The sequence below is a fragment of the Anolis sagrei genome, chromosome 1 (assembly GCF_037176765.1).
Source record: "Anolis sagrei isolate rAnoSag1 chromosome 1, rAnoSag1.mat, whole genome shotgun sequence".
In the NCBI taxonomy this organism is placed as follows: domain Eukaryota; kingdom Metazoa; phylum Chordata; class Lepidosauria; order Squamata; family Dactyloidae; genus Anolis; species Anolis sagrei.
In genome coordinates this window covers 267,667,885-267,693,211 of record NC_090021.1, presented here as the reverse complement: position 1 = coordinate 267,693,211, position 25,327 = coordinate 267,667,885, and the positions used below count along the sequence as shown (strand labels likewise).

At 39.3% G+C, this 25,327-nt stretch overlaps 1 protein-coding gene across 6 annotated transcripts in view; it reads left to right on the top strand.

Moving 5' to 3' along the window:
• Window positions 1–25,327, top strand: part of SHANK2 (SH3 and multiple ankyrin repeat domains 2) — a 410,725-nt gene that overhangs the window by 73,429 nt on the left and 311,969 nt on the right. For all 6 annotated transcript variants that reach the window (XM_067462710.1, XM_060765238.2, XM_060765278.2 and 3 more), the window contains exons 5-9: window positions 629–737; window positions 907–1,058; window positions 2,910–3,077; window positions 12,196–12,312; window positions 14,634–14,711. In XM_067462710.1, the coding sequence (XP_067318811.1) occupies window positions 629–737; window positions 907–1,058; window positions 2,910–3,077; window positions 12,196–12,312; window positions 14,634–14,711 (624 nt within the window). The remainder of the gene's footprint in view (window positions 1–628; window positions 738–906; window positions 1,059–2,909; window positions 3,078–12,195; window positions 12,313–14,633; window positions 14,712–25,327) is intronic.

The window sequence follows — 25,327 nt, the reverse complement described above, 5'->3', positions numbered from 1 at the left end:
TACTTTTTAAAAATATTGATAAGGTTCTATTTGCTGCACTAGTTTGCTAGTACATACTTGTCAAGACATATGAATAGGAAACAATCAGGGCCAGCTAATAACTCACAACAAAGGATTTCCCCTGTGCAGGAAGCAGCCAGGCTTTGAAGCTGCAAGGCCATTCAATACTAATCAGGGTGGCCAATTGCAACATTCACACTTGCCTCAAATAGACAAGAGTTCTTTCTCCCACCTGGACATTCCACAGATATGTAAACCTCACTTGTCTAGTTTCCAACAGGCTGTGAGGATGCCTGCCATAGATGTGGGTTAAACGTCACGAGAGAATTCTTCTGGAACATGGCCATATAGCCCAGAAAACTCACAGCAACCCACTGATTCTGGTCATGCAAGCCTTCAATAACACATATGAATATTTTGTTTGAAATAAATTTCTTGGCTAGAGACATACAAACCAAATGGAAATAGATAGCAAGTGATAAATAAGAAGAAGTTCAATCTCTTCTGTCTGACTATGTGTTCATTATGTACAGTCATAAGAATGATTACACATACATTTGGGTAGCCAATGACTGTAAATGAAACCGATATTTGAAGGTAATAAAAATAGCCAAAATTTCTTTTTCAGGCCAATTTTCGAAAATTTATGGACCATGTTCATCACCTTTCAGTAGAAAAATTAATAAAGATGTTGGACCGAGGACTTGATCCAAACTATCATGACTTAGAAACTGGAGGTATGAAACACATAAATCTGTTTTTTTAATTTGATTAAAAATAACATGTCTAGCATGAAAGGATTTGAATTAATAATAATCTTGTATGTGCCAAAGAAGAAGATGCATAATAAAAGACAATCAATTAAAATGTGAATCCCAGAACTGTTTATTTCTTTTCATTCTTTAGAAACCCCACTAACGTTGGCAGCTCAACTTAACAATAGTGTTGAAGTGATCAAAGCTCTGAAAAATGGAGGAGCCCATTTAGATTTCAGAGCCAAAGATGGAATGACAGCATTACACAAAGCAGCTAGAGCCAAGAACCAAATCATTTTGAAGGTACATTCTTTCACAGACAAGTTGTATATTGTTTTCTATAAAGGAGTGAAGGAAATTATCTGAGTTAATTTTGGTATCTTAAATGGATATTTTAATTGACTTTTGCTCAAAGGTGTCTGTCTTTGGGTTTTTGCTTCTGAAATTTGTTTTAAGAAAATAATTTAATATGGTGGAAAGAAAAGTAGTGGTGAAAGTTTCTATCTCATTAATACATAGACAATGTAATATTTGCTGTGGGAAATGGGAACAGTGCAACAATTATCATTCTTTGAGGATGAAAATTCATACCAGGAAGCAGGCCCGTAGCGAGGGGGGGGGGTTTAGGGGTTCAACCCCCCCCCCCCCCGAAATGTTTCAGATTTGTTTTAAAAAACCTGGTTTACTCATGAATTTTAACTGGTTAACCAAATCCCCATGCTAAGTCTATGAGATGCAAAAAATCAAGAGTCCCTCCAGAACTGCAAGCACTATCTGAAGCAAACATTAGCAATTTATTCACACTGTCATTACTTGCAGCAATAGCCGATGTAGTTGTTCTGGTACAGCTGTACCAGGAGCTCCAACTTTATTTGCTTTGTATTAAATGTTTGCTTGCAGTCCTAGGTTTCAGGGACTCTGCAGATAGGTGGCTTCTTTGGTTGCAGTCATAGGGCAAGTTACCTGTCCATCATTGTTAAGTTTTGGTCCCGCCCCTTGCTCAGGGCAATTGGGAAGGGAAGGGAGCCATTTTTAGTTAGTCTCAGCGAAGTAAGCTTATGTATAGGATGTGTGCAAGCTTCCTCTGTACAAAAGCTTCAACCTTTAAGACCTTCTGGGGGAGAAAGGTCTTAAGAGTCTCCAAAGAATTTCCAGGAAAACAGCCCTAAAGACCAAAGAACTCCAGATGGAGAACATCTACTGCCTTGCTGGTAGGTCCACTTGGCGTTCGAGACGCAGTTCGACCCGGTAGCGGAGCCCACATCAGGAAGGGTTAGATTACAGTCAGCCTGGGAGAAGTTAAAAAGGGGACTTTCCTTTAAATAAGAAGTTATTGAAGACAGTTGCCTGTCCTCCGTGGGCAATATTAGGAATTCACCAGTTGCCTAAAATCATTTGCTTAACTTTACTGAAGACAAGAGAAGTTTCTATTTGATTGTTCATTAATAAAAGACTTTGTTGTACTTCTCAAGCCATCTAAAGACTGTTTGTGGTGGAAGCCTCTGAGAACTTCTCTTTAGGCCCCCGGCTTCCCGCTGGGCAAAGGTTGCACATTCTGTTCTAAAGACAATTATTTACAGGCCCAGCGCGCGACAGAACAGTAGTGAAGCAACCAAGTTGGGGGGGGGGGATGTTGAATGCTCTCATTAAGGAGGCCAGACTTGGTGGAGGTGGTTGACAAGGGCGGAGCTGCAGGCTATTGAAGGCTGCTCTGGCCCTGCTGTGCTCTTTGCTTCAGCGTGAGCTAGGAGGCAGATTTCAACCCTCCCTGTGAAATTTTCACACCCCCCCGAAAATTTCAACCCCTCCCGAATTTTTTTTCGGGCTACGGCCCTGCCAGGAAGCTACAATATTTAGACCTTTCAAAACTATTATTTCTTCTCTTTAACCTTCATATTTAATGTTTATTAATTACTTTAAATTTCTTAATGTTTTTGAATTTGAAATTTTGTATGGTTTATAGAGTCTTCTTAATTTCTGAAGACTTTGAGGATTGCTTTGTTATGAACTGCCATTAAATTGATGTTGACTTATGGCAACTTCATGAATGAGAACTTTCCCAAATCACTCCTTTTGTATTTTTGTATTTTTGTGGCATTTGTATTTAATTCATGCAAATGCTAACATATTCTCCAAACTTACAATTATTTACAGACCCTGTTAGAGCTTGGAGCATCTCCCAACTACAAGGACAGCTGTGGACTGACACCCCTGTATCACACTGCTGTTGTTGGAGGAGATCCATATTGTTGTGAGCTGTTACTTCATGAACATGCTACTGTTGGTTGCAAGGATGAAAATGGATGGCAAGAAATTCACCAGGTAGGAAAAATGTCATAATGTAAGAATATTTGTTTAGTGGCTTTTTCTGTCATGTAACGATCTATTTTGTTAAACCTGGCTAGAGTCTTTCAGACTAAGTAATGTATTGAAATTTGCATCCCTACTTCAAAAGGCTTTAATTCTCTACTGGCTGATCTAGTTTCTTTGAAAATAGCCAGATTTGAATGGTTTCTTCCTTTCACCCTGGACATTCCACAGACATATAAACCCAAATTTCCTAGTTTCCAACAGACCTCACAACCTCTGAGGATGCCTGCCATAGATGTGGGCAAAACTTCAGGAGAGAATGCTTCTGGAACATGTCCATATAGCCTGGAAAACTCACAGAAACCCAGTGATTCCGGCTATGAAAGCTTTCAACAACATAATCTTATCTTTGAGTTTCATTTGTGTGTATGTGTGTGTGTATGTGGAATGACATATTTAAAATGATGGAAAAATGCTCAATTCTTGACATATGTTGTTTTCATTTTTTGTGCTTTAGTGAAAGATCACATTTTCATCACTCCTTTAAATCCTTATTTGGTGACAGGAAGTAAACTGAAGCTGTGACAGGAAGTAAACAGAAGCTGTGCTTTCTCTCTCTTCTGTGTTACAACTGAGCATGCTTTGCTATTAAGCAGCTGGAAACATCTGTCCAAAATGATACAGCATTCCAGACCTTTCTTTATCTCAATGTATCTGGTGCCCCCTTGAGCTGTCCAGTGGAATAGGCAGTCTGAAGCCTTGCCTCCAAAACTGGTCTGATTTTAATAATATGGAGCACACATGATTATTTGGGTATCATGTTGCAATGCATCTTGTTTACTTATAGTATGTTGATGTTATTATAAGCTCCCTGGGCTGCTGACTCTTTTCTGCTCTGTGGCTTATTAAAAGTAATCAGTTTTTGGTTTGTTATTGTTTTTGGCAAGAGTTAGTAACAATGGTGTTGTAGTTTGGGTGTTGGACTATGACTCCGGGGAATCACGGTTCAATCCCCCATTTCATTGTGAAAACCAAGTGGCAAACCTCTCCTAAATAAATCTAGACAAAAAAACTAGGTTAGGGTTGCCATAAGTTGAACTTGTTTTGAGGGCACATAATAAAAAGAATATAGCAAAATATGTTGACAAAAGCATAAGATTAGGCCACCTTCCAGTGATCTATTTGAGAAGAGGTCCTAGTACTTGTGTTTTTTTAACCTGTATGTATCTTAAATTTATCCCATGGAAATTTACTAACTGATGGGAGACTTCATAATGGTGGTGTAGTGGTAAATTGTAAAAGATCAGTACTCGGTATGCCATGCCAATAACCATATGTCCAGGGAGAGACTTTATTCCGATACAAAACTGATTAACTCAGTCAGCTCAAGTATTTTTATACACTGATATCTTAAAGCATATAGGCCGCCAGACTAAATGTTAACCTACTTTTATACACTGATATCTCAAAATCATAAAGTTCTGGGCATCTTCAAAAAGAAGCTGAATAGAACCTTAGCTGGAGAGCGTGCATTGAGGTTGGACTGGATGGCCCATCACGCTACTTCTAAGATTCTCATGTAGGGCAATCGAGAGTCTTAAATTAGATTGTATAAACATAAGCACACAAGTGTGAACTCTGGGACATTTGTTTCATTGTGACTTTTTATGCTTGTTGATCCTGCATTTGTTTATAAGTTTCTTTCAGAAATCTGCGCATATACCTTAGTGTCTTTGTACTTGAAAGTATTGTAAGAATACAAAAGCCATATTCTCTGGCTGTATTCAGAGATAACACAGGTTGACTTGCAGCTGGAATGTAGGTCAAGTGAGCAATACTTGCTCAGTAAAAATAAGGTCATCATTCAGAACACTGTGAATCAATCCCATATTATTGAAGGTGTGAATCATTTTGTTACAATGAGGAAGCAATAATAATAATAATAATAATAATAATAATAATAGCTCTGGAATAAACCAGTACAGGTGGTCCCAGTGGTCATTGGCGCACTGGGTGCCATGCCAAAAGATCTTGGCCGGCATTTGGAAACAATAAACATCGACAAAATCATGATCTGTCAACTGCAAAAGGCCACCTTAATTGGATCTGCGTGCATCATTCGAAAATACATCGCACAGTCCTAGACACTTGGGAAGTGTTTGACTTGTGATTTTGTGATACGAAATCCAGCATATAGATCTTGTTTGCTGTGACATACTGTACTTTTGTGTCTGTAAAATAATAATAATAATAATAATAATAATAATAATAATAATAATAACTTTATTTGTATTCGACCCCATTTCCCCAGAGAGACTCGAGGTGGCTTATAAGACAACAACACTGCAAACCAGGGACAACATAAAATATACAGCAAATAACCTAAATCAATACAAGTGAGCACCAAAAGAAATAAGACTAAAACATAACAAATTGAATTTAAAATAAAACACATCATAAGTCACAAATTGGATTTTACTCAACTGTATTCAGTTTTCTTTGCTTTTTATATAATGGTAAATAGACCATACTCAAATGTTTTCAATTACTAATTAAGTTAGGAGAGACTTTTTTGACTTTTAGAGCTTAGTGACACATAGAAAAAATTATTTTGTTGTTGTTTTGCATCATCATGTCTTTTATGTTTTATGATGATCCTAAGGTGAACCTATCACAGGATTTTCTTGGCAAGATTTGTTTAGAGGCTTTTTGCCTTTGCCTTCCATTGAGCCTGAGGGAGTGTGCAAGGTCACACAGTGGTCTTCCATTGCTAAGTGGCAATTCAAACTGTGGTCTTGAGAACAGTAGTCCAACACTCCAATCACTACACCACATTGGCTGGTATGCCACAGCTCACCTGCCATCTGAACCTTGCCCCTCTCTCAACTTACCTTAGCAGTGCTTGCTGGACATCAAAGTAGATGGAGACTCCTTGAAGCCTGAAATGATGCTGTCTAGCATTCCAGGGAGACAGGGCATTTGAGGGGAAAATAGCTTTGATTGTTTTTACATGGGGTTGTAGTGGTGGATATTGCCCACCAAGAACTTCTGAAAAGCTGATATGAACACCTAGCCTTCCCCAGTTGCTTTTTCTAGACGTAAACCAAGTTGTCCCTGTTGCAATTATTTCTTCTCTACAACTCATATGTGTTCCTTTCTCTCCTTTCCCTCTCCAGATGGCCAATTTTCAAATTGACTAATTACATACATAATATTCTCACTGTTCTCACTATATTTCCTTCAACTTGGTTAAAACATTCTCTACTCAGCTCCTTGTATGTCCTTAACTGAACTAAAACTATCCTCATGCTAACTAGCTAACAAACATTGTTATCATTCATTCTCTTCCTGGATCATAGGGCCCTTTCCAGTTCTATGGTTCTGTGACTATATTATCATCCTTCCTCTAGCCATTCTGATTGTTAATAAACTATTTCATCTGAAACATTCTGAGGGCTGTGAAAGGCCAATCCTTCACCGCCACCACCATCACCCTTCCCTGTGCTAATCAGTGCAGAGAAAGAGCATAGTGTATCCCCACCTCCACCACTGCTCTTATCCAGCCATTCAGCTCTATAAGAGCACCTGAGTGCCCATGCAACCAGCAATAAAAATGAAATATTAACATTGTGAGTAGATCAATAGGTACCGCTTCGGTGGGTAGGTAACGGTGCTCCTTGCAGTCATGTTGGCCACATGAGCTAGGAGGTGTCTACGGACAATGCCGGCTTAGAAATGGAAATGAGCACCACCCCCAGAGTAGGACTCAACTAGTCTTAATGTCAAGGAGAAACCTTTACCTTTATTGCCATTGTAGTTCTTGCTGGTTGTGTGGGCACCCCTTCTGACATCACAGATGCTGCAAGCAACAGCCAAGATCTCACATAGAGCTCCTTGACTAGCTCAGAGCTGTGTCTGGATACAGAGCAAGGTGTTAGATTCAGGTGGGTCCAAGGTTGCTCTGGTCCAGATTTACATTAGATGTAGTTTGTATAGAGATGAGAAGAAAAATCATGTTTTATAATCTACCAGTTCATAAGCGGGAGGTTGCATGCATTTCTAAACTTGGCATTACAGAAGGCCTTACTCTGAGAAAGGGCTCCCTAATAACACTCTGGATTTGGAAATTTCTCATAAACCAATATACAATAAATATAGAAATGGCAATTGCTAATTTCCCCATGAAGTCTGGTTTCATTTTAGTATAGTTTCTTCATACTATAGGACTGCCCTATTTACTCACTATAATTATTGTGAATATATTACATCAACAGCTCTTCTACATATTAGTAAAATACAGTTGCATGCATCTTCATAGTTTGTATACTGCAGTTCCGAGAACTATTTTCACAAGACATGTAAAAAAGATCAGGTTTTTTACCTTAAGTAAACTTAGATATTTCTTGATACAGAAATGTGATCATTAGTGCCATCTGGTGGCTTCAGAGTTTTATTCTGTGTCTTTGGGAATGCATAACAAATGTTCAAATGGTTTGTAGCATATTTATTTTATTTATTATTTAAATTTATATGCCGCCACTCCCCTGGGGCTCGGAGCCGCTTACAAGAATAGCTAAAATCTAACAAAGTTTAAAAGCAATTTAAAACAATTTAAAAACAACAGTATCAAACATTAAAAGCCTGTCGGAACAGGTATGTCTTACATGCCCTGCGGAAAGCTGGTAAGTCCCGCAGGGCACGAACCACAGGTGGCAGAGCATTCCAGACTGATGGCGCCACTGCTGTGAAGGCTCTGCGTCTGGTTGCCGCTAGACACAAGGTCTTGACACTGGGGACCTCCAATAGATCTTGGTCCTCAGAACGGAGGGATCTCTGGGGTTGGTAGGGGGTGAGACGATCCCTCAGATACATTGGCCCCAGACCATGCAAGGCCTTAAAGGTGAGTACCATCACTTTGAAAGTGATCCAGTGCTCAATTGGTAACCAATGCAGCTGTAGTAAGATTGGTGTTATGTGGCATCTCATCGGAATTCCCGCAAGAAGCCGAGCAGCTGCGTTTTGTACTAACTTGAGCTTCCGAATCACCAACAGAGGGAGGCCAATGTAGAGGGCATTACAGTAGTCCAGTCTTGAGATGACCGTGGCCTGGATCACCGTAGCTAGGTCGTCCCTGGACAGGTAGGGGGCCAGCCATCTAGCCTGCCGCAGGTGAAAGAAGGCGGTTCTGCTAACGGCGGAGACCTGGGCCTCCATTGTCAGCAGAGGGTCCAAAAGGACTCCCAGACTCTTTACCAATGATGACGGGCGTAACGCCTCGCCATCCAGGGTGGGCAGATGGATGTCCCCACTGCCCGGTCCACCCAGCCATAGGATCTCCATCTTTGCTGGATTCACCCTCAACCTGCTGGCACGCAGCCATCCAGTAACGGCCTCGAGGCACTGATGGAAACAATCGGGTACAGAGTCCGGTCGGCCTTCCATCTTCAGCACCAGCTGAGTGTCATCGGCATACTGATAACACTCAAGCCCAAAACCTCGAACCAGCTGAGCAAGTGGTCACATATAGATGTTAAACAACAGAGGGGAGAGAATGGCCCCCTGAGGAACCCCACAAGATAGAGGTGACCTCTCAGAGACCAGGCCTCCCCTCTCCACTCGCTGTCCACGGTTGTGAAGAAAGGATTACAGCCAGTTTAAAGCTGTCCCCCTGATTCCAGCAACAGCAAGGCGGTGGGTCAAGAGATTGTGGTCGACTGTATGAAATGCTGCTGTGAGATCCAATAGCACAAGCAGCGCTGACCCGCCCTGGTCAAGCTGGCATCAAAGGTGATCCATGATGGAGACCAGCACAGTCTCTGTCCCGTGCCCCGCACGGAAGCCGGATTGGAAGGGATCTAGTCCGGCTGTGTCGTCTAGGAATTGCTGCAACTGCTCCGCTGCTACCCTCTCAATCACCTTGCCCAGGAACGAGAGATTTGAAACTGAGCGGTAACTGGAGGGAACCGAGGGATCTAAATCTGGTTTCTTCAGCAAAGGAGAGACGACCGCCTCTTTTAAACCCTCTGGAAAGACTCCTTGCTCAAGGGAGCTGTTTATGATCTTCAACAGAGGGTCACGTAATTCCTCCAAGCAGGATTTCACCAACCAAGAGGGACACGGATCGAGGGAGCAAGTGGTCGGTCTAGCTGCAGCTATGAGCCTATCGACAGCCCCTGCATCCAGCGGGATGAACCGGTCGAGGATGGGCCCAGCAAGTGGCCACGGGGTCTCAAGTTCTCTCACTGTATCAATTGTGGCGGGGAGGTCCCGGCGAAGTAGTGAGATCTTGTCTGCAAAATAGCTCTGAAAAACCTCGGCTGGAGGGGCCTGATCACCACTTTTTGGGACGGTAGGAACCGTCGTTAGAGATCGAATTATTTTAAACAATTTTGCCGGGCATGAGCTAGCAGACGCTATCAAAGAAGCATAATATACTCGCTTTGCCTCAGTGATAGCATGCTCATAGGATTCCCTGAATGCCTCATAAGCTGATCTCGATGCTCCGTTACGGAGTTCTCGCCACACGCCCTCCAGCTGTCTCTTTTCCCGCTTCATCAGTCGAAGTTCCTCGGTGAACCAAGGAGACCGATTTCGGCGGGGTCTGAGAGGGCGTCTAGGAGCGATCTCGTCGAGTGCATTGGATAGCCTGATGTTCCATGTGTCCACCTGCACATTGATCGAGTCGCTGGCAGGCTCCAGATCCCTCAGAGCATTCCGGAACCTACTGGGTTCCATAAGTCTCCTTGGGCGAGCCCAAATTGGCTCGGCGCCCTTGCAGCATGGGTAGGCATGCTCCAACCAGACTCTCAGGGCGCAGTGATCCGACCATGGAACCTCTATTGTGGAGGCTTGGGTCACTTGAATTCCTGCGCTGAAAATCAAATCTAACGTGTGCCCCGCCCGATGCGTGGGCCCAGTAGTACAGAGGGAGAGTCCTAGTGTCTCCATGGTAGACACTAGGTCCATAGTTGCTGATGAACAAGAGTCTGCATCAGCGTGGATGTTGAAATCCCCCAAGACGATAAGACTGGGGAACCTCAGGGACCACTCCGACACAGTCTCAAGCAGCTGGGATAGGCTGTCCGCTGGTGCGCTGGGCGCACGGTACACCAGCAGAACTTGCAACGTCTATATTTTTGTACATGCATTGATACATTTTATTTAAAGGGCCTACATATATGTTTAATTGTTTATTCTGATTCCAGAAATAATGATTATTAAAAAGTGTGGTTTTATCTAGGTCTGTTTTCAATGTTTCTTAAAATTCTAATAGTCATTCATTAAATATGCTTGGAAATTAAATGTTTTGGTCTCTCCATCTGTTGAGAAAAATTAGAAAAACAAGTCAATGTATACTATAAGTCCCTGAGACAAAAAGGCATACAAATTACCCATACTTGTTACTGTTATAGGAGCTGTTTAATGTTCTGCCTTTTAGTTCATCTGGGGTGCATCTGCACTGTAGAATTTATACAGCGTGACATCACTTTAATTGCCGTTTCTCAATGCTATGTTATCATGGGTGAGGCATCAGCACTTTTTGCCAGTGAAGTCTGAAGAACTTGTAAAACTACAATTGCCATGATTCCATGGCAATGAGCAATGAAAGTTAAAATGGTGCCAGACTGCATTAATTCTATAGTGTAGTCACCCAGTTTAACCTGATGGCCTATTTACTACATAGTTGCCTTTGCTTATATCCAAAGGAGTATTAGGACCCTCTGTTCTAAATCAACTTTAAACCAGTTTCAATCTTTGGTGGTATTATTCAGCAACAGAAAAAAGTGAAAAATATCTAGATATATGGATATCTCACTATTGGATAGTGGTGTATTTGAGGATTTCATCTTGTTGTTTTAATATAGTACAATCCCTGTATCCACAGGATTGTTATCCAAGGTTTTAATTATCTTCATAAGACCAAGGCATTTTCTCAGTCCTCCAGAATGACCTTATGGTATCCTGGGCCAGAAGTATTTCATTTTAATAGAGTTCAATATTATCTGTGGATACATGAAGTCCTGGAATGTATCCCCCACAGATACAGTGGTCATTCAATCTCTCTCTCTCTCTCTCTCTCTCTCTCTCTCTCTCTAGTTCTGCATGTTTTATTGCAGTTGCCAAGCAGGTTTCCTTAAATGAATTGCTATGGCAATAGTTTTAAAGGGAAGGTCATCTTTGTTAGTGTTGTTTTTGCAGCAGTAACAACAGAGACTTTGCAGTGCCTTAAAGACAAAAATATTTTGATGTTTTAGTCTGCCTGTTTCTGTTACAGTAGAGACAGCAAAGTCTCATTCTTATGACATTTCCTCAGAATTGTATGGAAATGTCTCAGGTGCAACCTCACTGTTTCAGGTGCAACATGCTCTTTTTTTATGATAAAGATGCAACATTTGACACAATGCTTAGGGTTTGGAAAGCAGTGAGAGCGTGGCCAGATTCCTATAATATGGTTTTCTGTTTTATTGGGTACTATTTTAGAATGATCAATTTTAGGATCAAGCTGACATTTTGTTTCAGTCTATTAATATGACAGGCATCAATTTACATTTTCTGTCATCTTTCCTGCTAAATTTTAAAAAGTTAATGAAGCCAGCTATTTGGTAGCATTTGTTATTAGAAAAAGAATATGCTACCACATTTTTATTATGTCATAAACAAATTGAGAATAAAACTGGGGCTGACAGACGGGAGCTCACCCATCTTGCAGATTCAAACTGCCGACTTTCAGGTCTTCAGGTCAGCAGTTTAGCCAGCACAAGGGTTTGACCCATTGCTCCAACATTGCCACCACATTGCTACCATATGACTTCCTGGTAAAAGGAAACAGGAAACTATTCTGGGTTTTGTGAATTTTTGGTGGATACATTATTCTTTATTGACTAAGGTATTTAAACAAGGCTGTGATATAGCTATTGAATACTTTTTGAAGCAGTAATCTAACAATGCATTCCAGATTTCTGAAATGTGAACAATCAGAAGTGCAGTGTACCATTTAAAATGAGGAAAAATATCATTTTAGTATGGAAATTCAAGCTTACATTCATATTACACAATAATTAGAAGTGGATTTAATTATGTTACAAAGTGTAATTTTTCTAATTAAATTATTACTTTTTTATCTTTATAGGCTTGTCGATATGGGCATGTCCAGCATTTAGAACATTTTCTGTTTTATGGAGCTGATATGGGAGCGCAAAATGCTTCTGGAAATACAGCACTGCATATTTGTGCACTTTACAATCAGGTTAGTTACTATAGTTTCCTTGTAGAATCAACAAAAAGTATTCCCCAGAAATCCCTTTGTGTGTAATACAAAAGTTCTCATGGTAGTGGACTTTTTCCTAAGATTGACTAAATAATGTTACCTATGTGTATGGTCATATTTAGACCATTAACATGCCTAATACTCTGCAGATGTTGACTTTTTGGAGAACTTGGGCTGAATTTTTGCAAAGGCACAGCTGTGTGTAAATAACACAATGTGGAATCTTGGATTCAAATGCCATTATGGTAGTGCAAAGATTCATGCGTTCACTGTGGGAACCATGTCTAAAACTCTGGCTTTAGAACACATCTGTTTGAAAACAGGAGCTCTTCGTTTCAGTAGGAATTGTTCTTAGATAATACCTAGAATAAGGACTAAAGCCACTAATTCATGTCTGATCTTGGAAGCTAAGCAGTGCTCTGGTTAGTATATGGTTGAGAGAGTGCCAACAAATACTAGGTGTGTAAGCTGTATTTCAAAGCAGAGAACTGGCAAACCCACCAGAGTATTCCTTGCCTAAAACATGAGATTGCCATAAGTCGATAGGTAATTTGCAGGCACATACACACAGTAAACTCAGAATACCACAAGACCATGTTTGGGTATAAAAGTACAAGATGAGATGTGACAATGTATATGAGGTCAGAACAAGCTGATGAAAAAGGTCAGAGATCAAATAGTTTAATTGGGTTGTAAACTGTTTGCGCTGAAGAACAATGAAGAATCATGAAGGAATAAGAATCATGAAGGATGAGAGGAAATGGGAATGATTGGTCTTTTTTCAGTTATCAGTTTCAAGGGTTTGGAAGGGAGACACAGCAAACAGCTTGGTGATTTCTTTTTTATGACCACAGTAGGCAACTGTGGGGATTTGCCTGTGCCTCCCTCTGAGGCTGAGCAAGTGTGATTTGCCACAAATCCTCTGTGAGAGGTTTGCCTAAGAGTTGTCATGAGTTGAAAATGACTTGAAGGCACACATTGTCAACTGTGGAGGGCAGTAACCATTTTCACCCCCAACTGCAGGGAACTGATGTTACATTTCTGGTTTTATTTTAAGCCAATTTAAACTGATTTTTAAAGATTTTTTGTTTTAAAGATTCTTGGAGATCTTGGGGAGTTGTGGAAGCTAAACTGTTTTGTGGGAGTTTAACCTATTTTTTTCCTTTTGGGGGATGAAAATCATGTGTAGGGAAAATGTGGTGTTTAGCAGGGCTAATGGGGGCTTCGGAGATTAAAAAAATGTGTGTCAACCTTTTCCTATGGGAACCAGCCCCCCCCCCCCACCCCCGGGCATGCCCTGCCTATAGCAAACACAACTGTTAGCCACCTTGAGTCCCTCTGCGGAGGTCAAGATAGGGTGGGATACAAATGTTCGAAATAAATAATGAATAAACTTGAAAAAATCAAGTTCAAGAGTTGTGTGGCTCTCCAAATGTTTTGTGAGCACTGCTTCCATCAGTCCTAGCTAACCTAGCTGATGGTGATTGTTGATTGAAGTTGCATGTCAGTAGCATTGGGAGGGGGAAATGTTCTCTGTCTCATATAAATTAAGCATAGTTTTAAAATAGAGATATTTCTTCTATTAATCTGATTGATTTGATGTAATACCTAATGACACATCAGACCCTCTGTAGGATTTGTTGAAACTAATAAATTTGATACAAGTATATTGTTTGCTTAAGCATTTGATTGTTTTAGAGCACATCAGTGCAATTGCATTTTACTTCTAAAGATGCACTAGAAATACACAAGTAATGAGTCTGCTATCACCAGTGTAACATCTGTTAAAGCATCTGCTTCTTAATTAATTACTGTCTTAATTTTAAAAACCCTGTCAAAGTAGATAACATTTCTGACTATTTGTATGACTAGAATATTTCTTATTTTTAGAAAGAATAAGTATTTGTAATACGCTGTGCCAAAACATGCAAAGGTACATGTTAAAAGGAAGGTTGAGAATTTGCAGGTATATCATATCCCATTTGAGATAAAACAGCAAAGAATGGCAAATAAAGCTTATAATCAAGATGTATACCAAAAAATCAGTCCTGTCTCTGACTGGTTTATTGCAATCTTTCAGTGTGTAAAGAATAAGCATAGTACACCCTGTTCTCGTGATAAGAAAACCAGAGGATGGTGGTTTTTGTTTGGACTGCAGTGAGGGTTATTGATTGTAGAACAAAGAAACAAGACATTGCCACACATAGCCAGATAACATACTGTAGTTTGTAATTCATTTTGCCCCGAACATGCACCAAGTGTTATGCAGGGTTGTTACAAATCCTTTATTTTATTTATAGGACAGCTGTGCAAGAGTTTTGTTGTTACGAGGAGCCAATAAGGAATTAAAGAACTATAACAGCCAATCTCCATTTCAGGTAAATATATGCAATAAACATATAAGAAATGTAGCACACATACCCAAGTTCCTGTGCACATATTACTATTAATGGCAACCATATATGCTTTCAAATGTCATTGTGATCCATGTATTGGAAACCTTACGTTTCCATTTCTTTAGAGGCTGCAGCTAATACTATCACTGTATTATTGTGAAATGTTTGTATCTATTGTCATATAATATATAATATATAAGTACTATATTGGTTATCAGTCTGTTATTAGACCAAAGTTTGGGTGTTAACCTATAAGGACATGAGAACAGTATGACTTCTATGTCACTGGAGGATATGTTCCAAAACACACATACCTCGGATACCTGAAATTATGTATAATAGCAACTCTATATTTTGACTATACTTGAGCTAGAGCAGTGGCTCTCAACGTGTGGGTCCCCAGATGTTTTGACTTAAAACTCCCAGAAATCCCAGCCAGTTTACCAGCTGTTAGGATTTCTGGGGGTTGAAGGTCAAACATCTAGGGACCCACATATTGGGAACCACTGAGCTAGAGGCATATTATAAAATCTTATTGGAGAAGCTAAAGAGGCCTACAGGCACTTCTGGGGAAGAATACTTTCTGGAGCATGTGTAAATGAAATGATGAATATCGACTCCATGGATACAGTGATCCCAGGGTAACTTCAAACAACTGCTGAGAGAAAGACTTTTCCTAAATTCAGACCTGGTTCTAAATGAGTTGTGACATAGGAAATACTTGTTATCATATTTGGTATGTGTGTTTATTTGTAAACAAATATTTAAAGCAGTCAAAGCCTAAAACGCACATGCTGGGGGGGGGGGGGGATTTGAAGGCCCCTATGAAGGAGGCCAGACTTAGTGAAGGGCGGTTGCCTTCACCACTCTCAATCATGTCACAGGGGCAGAGCTGCAGGCTATTTAATGATATGGAGAATGATTTGCCTTCTGCCATAAGCAATCATTGCAAGCTTCCATCACCCCAGAGAGAATGTGGGGTGTTCTTCCACATTGGGTGCTTGGTTGGCAATATCCCATTTACAGTGGTGGAGTGATGGCAATCCCAAGATGGTAGAGCACAGGGAATGCTTTGCCATCTGCCACAAGCAATCATTGTAAGCCTCCATCAACTCCAGAGGGAATTACATAGCTGGGGTGTTATGTGATTTCCGGACTGCATGGCTGTATTCTAGCAGCATTTTCGCCTGCATCTGTGGCTGACATTTTCAGAGGATCCAGCCACAGATGAAGGTGAAAAGTCAGGAGAAAATGCTGCTAGAACACAGCCATACAGCCTGGAAACCACACAATATCCCAGTGATTCTGGCTGTGAAAGCCTTTGACAATGCAATGTCATAGTTGCATGGTTGGCAATGGTGATGCAGTGATGGCAATCCCATGAGTACAGAGCGTGGGGAATGTTTGCCATTTGCCATAAGCAAACATTGCAAGCCTCCATCAACCCCAGAGAGAACATGGAGAGCCCTTCCAGTATTGAGCTGGAATTCTAAGTGACTATTTAGCAATATTACCCTATTAACAGAGGTGCAGTGATGGCAAGGTTAAGAGGATAAAGCATGGGAAATTGTTTGCTATCTGCTATAAGCAATTGTTGTGAGCCTCCACCAAACCCAGAGAGAATGTGGGGAGTGCTTCCAATACTGTGCTGGAGGTGTAAGTGCTTGGTTGACAATGTTACCCCATTTACATTGGAGTTATAAGTGTCTAGTTGGCAATATTACTCAGTTTACAGGGGTGCTATGATAGCAATCACAAGAGAATAGAGTGTGGGAATTGCGTTGCCAACTGCCATAGGCAGTCACTGCGGGCCTCTACCAAAACAAAAGAGAACATGGGGAGTGCTTTCATCCTGAGGCTTGTTGCCTGGTTGGCTATATTATATTGTTTGTTCATTTAAATTACATATCCGGTGTGGCTCAATGTCAAGTCCTCATTTGTGGATACAGTTTGATCTTTTGGGCAGACAGGCAGGCTTATGGGTATCACCTTGGTACATAATTGGGTTTGAGTGACCTGGTCATAACTGAAGGTGGCAATGACTTTGGCCTGTTAAAGGGGTAGGCACAGATCGTGCAAACCTTGAGGGATTTAATTTACATCAGGCACATTTGGCCTGGAGTACAGATTGCCTGTTCAGCACTGTTGCCATGTCTAGAATGGCTGGGGGATTGTAATCCCAAAAACCCGATTTGGCTTGAAGGTGGCCGGGGGATTGTACTCCTAAAAAGCTCAATTTGGTCCAAATACACCTCTTCTCAAGGCTTGTAACTAGCATGGTTCAATGCTATGGAATCTCGGGATTTGTAGTTTGATAAAGCATGGGTTTTCTTTCTCAGAGAAGGATAAAGTCCCTTGTAAAACTACAACTTCCAGGATTCCATAGCACTGAGCCAATTAATGTGGTGTCAAACTGCATTAATTCTATAGTGTAGCTGTGCCCTCAGTTGAGTAGATGGCTAGGTATTCAAGAGTTATAGGCCCCCAAAACAACCCTCCTAAACTCTGAGGTTTGCTCCGTTCAGCAATTTATTGCCATCTGATGTAATTTGCTCACTAAACTTAATGAAAATTGCACTATTACAAAATTACACAGGATCCCCTTGAATTAATGGAATATTGCATTTTAAAATGATACTACTGCACTCAATGCCTCATTACAGCGAACATATCAAGTGCCCACATTTATCAGCTATTATAAAATACTACACTTAATTTGTATAAACTTGTAATTTAAAGAACCCTTTTTGAAAAGAGAGAAAAATGGCTGTCTATAGATTTTTATTTGCTGTTTCTGTCCTGGTGGGAAGATTGCTTTTCCTTGTCTTGCTAAAATTGGAAAATAGAGTAATCATAATAGAATAAAATGCCATCCTGGATAAAAGGCTCTCACTTTCTTTGAAGAGATGAGATTATGATAGTACATTTTCTTTTCCACTGCTATAAACAGAAGGACACTGTAATTGTATCTAGACATTAGGTGACATGACAGACTTCCAAAAAGGGTGTTGTACATTTGAAAGATTTTGAGCAGTGATTCATGATAAACAACCACAGATTTCATTTTTATATCTCTGTTATCAGAATAGAGTAATATTTTCTAGACAAATAATAGGAATATTCATAGAATAGAGGCAATAGACATTGATTGATGGAGGATTCTTGTTCATAGGCTTGCCATAAATTGAAGTTGATTTGTTAGTAAATATCAACAACAATGCCTTAAATATGTGTGTAAAGAGGCATGCAAAATTCTTACTGGCTTTTGAAATATTGGAACCATGGGAGCTCTAGTTTTACAAGGTCTTTAGTCTTGTCTGCCAAAGGGCCTTGTTGTCTCACCAAACTACAAACCCAGGATTCCACAGCATTGAGCCATGGCAGTTAAAGTACACCTTATGTCACATATTTAAGTGGCAGGTCCATACTGAGCTAAAGGAGGCTGAGATTTGAAGTCCGGTTAGTGTACAGTTCTTCCAGTATGCATAAGCCAAGGTCTAGGAGGTCAGCAGTGAAGGGAAATTGAAGAAGGACAAAATGGTGTAATGGAGATAAAGTGGGGAGGAACTGCGTGTGGATTACACTGCACAGCTTGGCAAAACTGCTGCTGCATTAGGAGATACTGGAAAACTCACAGAACAATTTAAGCTAGTATAAACCTGTTACATCGACAAAGAATGCCGTCAACTCTCCAGGAATCAACATCTAAATGTCTGAGGGTTGAGATGCTGTGCGTATTTCTAGGTTATGGAGACTATACGGGATCTGGATTGTGTATAAAATGTCGATTAAATCAATTACATTGTTCCTTCATTTTGATTCCGTAATTCTGTACAAATTTTCTGCTCCACCAGACAACTTACTTGTGCAGTATTTCTGCATTATGTGAATATGATTTTAATATCAAAGCTAACTATGCTGAGTAAACTATACTGGAGCTAATTAGTTCATGTATTTGCTATCTCAGTATCATTGTAGGAATTGAGCTATTATGTCTGCAATAAAAAGAATTTATAGGAAATATCACTGAGTAATATTTATATTTTCTCCGCAAGTAACACTCAATACATGTTATTTTTCTTTGAGATACATTTCATGGAACAGAATAAAATCAACAGCCAATGTCAGAATGTATTTTCTTATTTGCTGTTTCTCTCTCTTTTGTGTTTCATCTTCCATTGCAATCAGGCATTATTTAGTTTCAATTAAGCTTCCTTTAAAATTAATGCTCAGTCATGTAAGTACTAACAGGGATTATATAATCACTTGCCTTGGTAATGCTTTTCCATCTGAACTAGATTTCTCCACAAAAAACCACAGTAGTTCTGAATGCACATACATTACAGTATTTGTTCCTTCTTTTTTGCATCTTAATAATTAAAATCAAATCATAAGGGATTCCATAATGCATTTTTCCTGTGAATGGTTAGCTAGGTGGCATTTTTATGCCAGCGAAAGGCATAGAAATAGATGTCCAACCTTGTGTTGCTCATGTTTATTTAATTTAGCAGTCATTAGGCTGTCATATACTTGGTATTTTTGTGGGTACAGATTAATAACATTTTAAACATAAATAAGAATCGTAGGATAGAATGGTTTTAGCTAAACATTTTTCCTCCCTAGTATGTGTCTGGAAAAATAAAGATATCAGTTCTTAGAAAAATATAGTATGTTATTTGCATATTAATTTAATCTGATATATGCAAGATGACATATTATTTTTACAGTTCACCATTTGTGTATAGTAGCCCATTATACTAGATTATTTCAAAGTCATCTTATGTAATACATACCATATTCTTATGCAAGAATTAGAGACAGGTAGCTTGTAAATTATGCTGATATTTCTCACGTATGTTTGTTTTGTTCCAACTTTTGGGACTACTAAAACTCAATCGTGGTTCCAAAATAGAAAATACAAAGCTATTCAGTATCCTTTAGTTGCTTTTCTCTGTCAAGTGGATTGAATAATTCAATGGGTCAATGTAAGTGCTGTACTTTAACTCTTATCCAAAAAAAACCCTGCCGCACCTCAAAACCACCCCCTTCTCTGAGTAGAGTAGCAAAAGTGAGAGATCCTCAGATTTGCATGTTATCACAGTATAACAGAAAGAAAGCAGGATATCTCATGAACACCAGATTGATTGTTAAAGACATAGGAAATTGTACATATGGTCAAAGTAATAACATTTGTTAGGGAAGAGCAGCAATTAGATCATTGAGAAGCTGAGTATTTTCATAAATGTACTACAACCTGAAGGTACAGGATTCTGTAAAACTTTTCTATTTAAGGGGGAAACAATGTAATTTTAAAATGGCTTAATAAGATGTAGACTGGGTCTATAATGACTTTGTATTAATTGATGATATGTTGAGATATCTGTTAATATCAGGGCCAATTTTGTGTTTCTGTGGTCCTCAGAGTGCAGCATTTTGTGTTATGTCTTGCCTATCCAAATCTTTGGTTTGACATCTTCCATCATTCTTTCTGTGACACAGATCTCCTTCAACTGCTTTGTCATGTGCTTGTGCCTCCTCTACAATTCAGTATGTAGTTGTCCAAAAAGTTATGTCTCCTTTCTCTGAGCTTATGATGAACAAGAGGCAGCAACACATTTTTGTGAAGGGAGATGCCTTTTAGACCTGTTGTCGTTTGATCCATGGAATATGAAATAGCCAGCAAGATTTTTCAAAACTCAAATAGTTCATTACTCCCACAAACCCAGAATCATCTTGGATTGATGGGAATTACTCCATTAGCAGTTGTCCAGCCATTTTTGCCAGCTGACAAAAGCTCTAACTACAACAGCATAGTTGAAAAGTTAGAATACATTCCACTTTTTATCCTTTTACTAACCTAATACTTATACTGCGAATGGACAAAATACTTCATCATACTCCAGAGATAGGAACGGAGACATCTCCAAGGGGGCATCTTGTATTCTGAATCTTCTATATCTGCGTATATCTATGTCTATATCTGATATATGGTTAAGAGGTACTATATTTCCTTTCTCTTCTAGTAGGCAGGAAGGGTGAGATTGGTACAGAATGAGGAATCTTAGAGACTGAAAGAACGAAGTTGATAGCATAAGCTTTCATGGACTATGTGTTTCCTCAGATATGTAGGCCATTTTGAATGATAATTCTGCTTGAAAGATAGGGGAAAGCCACAATTGTGCAAAACATAATTCTTTAAGACAGTGTCCACGCCTTGCCCCACACATGCCACATAACTGCAGTCTAGACTTCAGTATTAATTTTATGGTTGACTATCACAAAAGCCCTGTTGATGTCAAATAAATGTCTATTATTCTAGGGGAATTGTGAACAATGATCTTGTGCATAGCCACAATGTTGAATTTTGGACCAAAATAAGGCATACTATGAACCTATCTGAATCTAAAATCTCATCTGTGACAATGCCTTACGTGTTTTTTTTTTCCGGCAGAATGCAAGAATGATAAATAAAAATGAATGGGCACATGTTACTAAGTATTTCTCATACTTCAGAAATCATAAGATCATATGATGAAATAAAAATGCATTTGAAATCATGCTGGCTAGCACAACTGTACTGGTAGAAGTGGTGGTGGTTTGTAGTGGCAAAGGGAGCAAGATAGATCAAGCAAAGTAATTATAGAATAAGGAGGTGGAAGATAAAGAAATCTTCCATTCAGGGGAGAGAGCTGTCTTTCAGGTCCTAGGCTGTTCAGGAGGCAACAGCAGCATTCCCTGTCTCCCACCCCACACCATTGCACATTATTGTGAAAAATGCACTATTCTTGATATTGATGCACAGCATCAACAGATTTCTAGCCAGCATGCTTAAAAAGTACATGAGAAAATCTATTAGATAATGGCATGTGAAATATCAGGATATATAGTGGTTGTGCATCAAAGTGCCCCAGAAACAAAATATGCAATATCGATTTTGTTCTTATAAGATGTTGCTAATGCAACGAATTTCATGAATGCAAGCATGCAGCCAACTGCTCTCTGAGGGCTGTTCAAAGTATGCCAGATATCTCACTTTGTCATTATGTTTCATACACTTATAATTAGTAGTGTATCCTATCAATACATATTTCTAAGTGTCTTGGGCTTGGCAAAAAGGAGAGGAAGGAAGGAGAAGGGGAAATATTTATGGTGGTGGAAAAGCCAGACTAGTGCAGCAAGTGGTGGAGGATGCTTTACAGTGGAAACTGGATACTTAGAAAAAGAAGAAATGTTCTAAAATGATGCCCTTTAGGTCCAGATGGGCAGCATTCTGGGGGAGTTCTAAGGACACCTCTGAAATGGAGAACAGTCCTCCCATATGTTATTGTACTGATGGATGACTTTGCTTCTACTGCTGAACTTATAGTTCAGCAACCAGCAACATCTACATGTCAAAGTAAAACCTAAGACACACTACCCAGTTATATATAATTCTGCCTTAATTGCCTTGGTTCCATCCTGTAGAATTGGAATTCATGGAGGGATAGTTGGAAATTTCAGGCAGAGACCATCAATGTGAAACATTAGAACTTTGAAATCAGCAGAATTTTCAAAAACACCAGACTTGTAAAAAAAACTAAAAAGCCAATCTGAACAAAACAATTTTAAGAAACCATCTGAAAATGAGCAAAAAAGAGATCAGGTTTAGCGAGTTCCATAGATGATTTGTTTCAATGGAAAAAGCTATATTATGTGGTTTTAATATATTTCTCTCTCTCTGCTTTTTGGGTTTTTTAAGATGGTATGAAAAATTAGACAAGATTATATGGCAAAGGCAGACTTTAAGGTTTGTTTACTGGGAAACATTTCTGTGATGATAGAATAGTTTGGCCACAGATATTTATCTGCTCTAAATAACCCCAGAGTGGTTATTCCCTGACAAGATAGTCTTTGGAACAAATTGGGCTGCAATTATATCTCTAAAGCGCCTTTGTATGACATAGAAATAAAATACGTATTTTACCATCACAAAGCTGCATGATGGAAAGACACATCTTTCAATAGGTCCATTCCTTAAGCAAACATAGAATAGTGTGATAAATAAATGTTGGACTTTTCCCATGGCTTATGTTTGTAGATGCTAAAACTAGTTGTTGAACAAATGTATAATAGCTATTCAAAGGCTACTGCCTGTCAATATCTGACTACAGATGGCAGAGTGAATCACAGCTTGAATAAGGAAAATGCTAGACTCTAAGCCAGAGTTGCTAGGAGAATTTTTTTTGTGCACAGTATCCCACATGTACTGCAAAATTTTGGAACAGTGTCAGCATGAATTCTGGAGAAAAAAAAATCCAGTGGTAAAATAAAATCACATTCAAAAGACCGATAGAAGGAAAGTAACATTAGCATGCTCTGTAATATCAAGAACAGAAGATGAACTTGCATTCAGCCAGATAGCCTGTCGGCAGCATCCTAAAGGTAATGAATGTTCATCCAAAAAACAGCAGTCTAGGGAGGAGAACCAGCACAGCACAGTAGAATGAAAGGATAGTGTGATGAGTAGATGTGTGTGTGTGTGTGCATGCCTGTGCAAACTGTGAGTTGATAATATTTTTCATATCATGGGTAATATCCATATACAAGTTATTTGCCCATGTCAAAACAAAATAAACTTGTATAAATTTTAACTTTAATTTAATTTGGCTTATCAAGAAGAAGAATCTGAATAGCATTGAAATGATGTCATTAACTGGTAAAATATTCTGGGACTAGAAAATAAATGTTATCGAATTTATACTGTAAAAAAGTAGAATATTCGTTTGGAATGTCTTGTTTTAGGAACTGGGAAAACTTTAAAAATACTTTAAATGCATAGTAACTAACAGCTATTCACTAGGTTCTCAGATCTTATTGGTGCTTTAGTTGTAATATGTTGTTGAAGTACATTGAAATCTCTGATGCCGAGTTGTTCACTTGTCCAGTAAGAATCACACAATAATGAATCTTTGATCTTGTTTACAGGTGCAAGCATTTTACTTTTAATGTTATTTAAAACTGCAATTTGAAAATTTAGCTAGAAGCTAGGTTTGGATTTTTTATGTCATTGTATATGTTTAAGGAGTAAAACAAGTTGCTTACTGTGCTGAACAAATGTTCCTCTTACAGTCCAAAAGATTCAAACATAACCTAGATAGGCACTTTGTATTAGAATGTTTAGAGGGTCATGTACAATAGATAAAAATATGATATAAAATGCACCAAATGTTGAGTTGGTTTTTGTTTGCCAAACAAAAATGTGCAAACAAAACCCCACGTCTACATATGACTGTTTTTATAGCAATCACCCTAATGTATGATTCATCATAAGTTAATATGGTAACTCTGGCGGGTTCTTTCAGTATTGCTCAGCCTAGCAATGGACTTGAAGAATATTAGCATCTTAGTAAATGTATATGCAACAGCAACCATTGGAGTCACAGGTGCAACTCTGTCCCTTCTTACTGTTTCATGACCAGTGACAGCGGCGTATCTGGAGAGCTCCGGCTGTCCCTATGCATCAGGGAAGAAGGGGCAACCTCTGTTCTAAATGTAAGAATGCTCCTTATCTGCGGGATATGTGAGGGCAGCTTTAATGTGCCTTGGTGTTTTCTACACCTGATCAGTGCCTGGGGACCCCCCCCCCCCGATACTTTTCAATGGGATGCTTCCTTTTGTAGTATCTTAGAGAATGCATATGCTGCAGTTATTGGGGTATATTCCCATGTGTCAGCAACAGGATTCTAACAACCAATATTAAGTGAAATATCCAGGTATGTCGTTTGGAATGACACACAGTGCCAATAGGATCTAATGGCACTGTGAACAAACAACAACAAAAAATGCATATCGGGAAGGGGGCAGACAGACCAGGTATAACTTCTATCTGCATATCATGGCTAGAAGGTCTTGAAACCATGCCCTATATGAGTAGCAACTTCAGGAGCTGGATATGTTTAGCTTGAAGGAGAGAAGTTAAAAAAAATGACATGATAGCTATGTTTAAATATTTGAAAGGGTGTCATATTGAAAATGGAACAAGCTGTTTTTTTTGTTTGTTTTTTTGCTGCTCCAGGGACTAGGACAAGGAGAATTGAATCCCACCTAAACACTAAAAAGAACTTCCTGACAGTAAAAACTGTTCAACAATAGAATACACTGCCATGGAGTGTGGTCAATTTTTTTTCTTTGGAGGTTTTTAAACAGGCTGAAGAGTCATCTGTTCATTGATTGTGTATTTTTGCATGCCTGGACTGCTCTGGATGGCCCTTTTTCATTTCTTCCAATATGCATAGAATCCAAGAATTTAACTCTAGGTGTATTTCTTTGTAGATCCAACATGATGTAGTGGTTGGAACATTTAACTATGGTTCTGGAGACTCCAACTCAGCCAGCCATGGAATTCCACTGGGTGACTTTTTCAGCCTCAGAGAAAGGCAAATTATCCTAAGAAAGCCAGCACAATAGGATCTAATGGCACTGTGAAAGTCATAGACCAGGGGTCCTCAACCTTCCTAATGCCATAACCCCTTTAGACAGTTCCTCATGTTGTGGTGGCCCTCAACCATAAAATTATTCTTGTTGCTACTTCAAAGCTGTGATTTTGCTACTGTTACGAA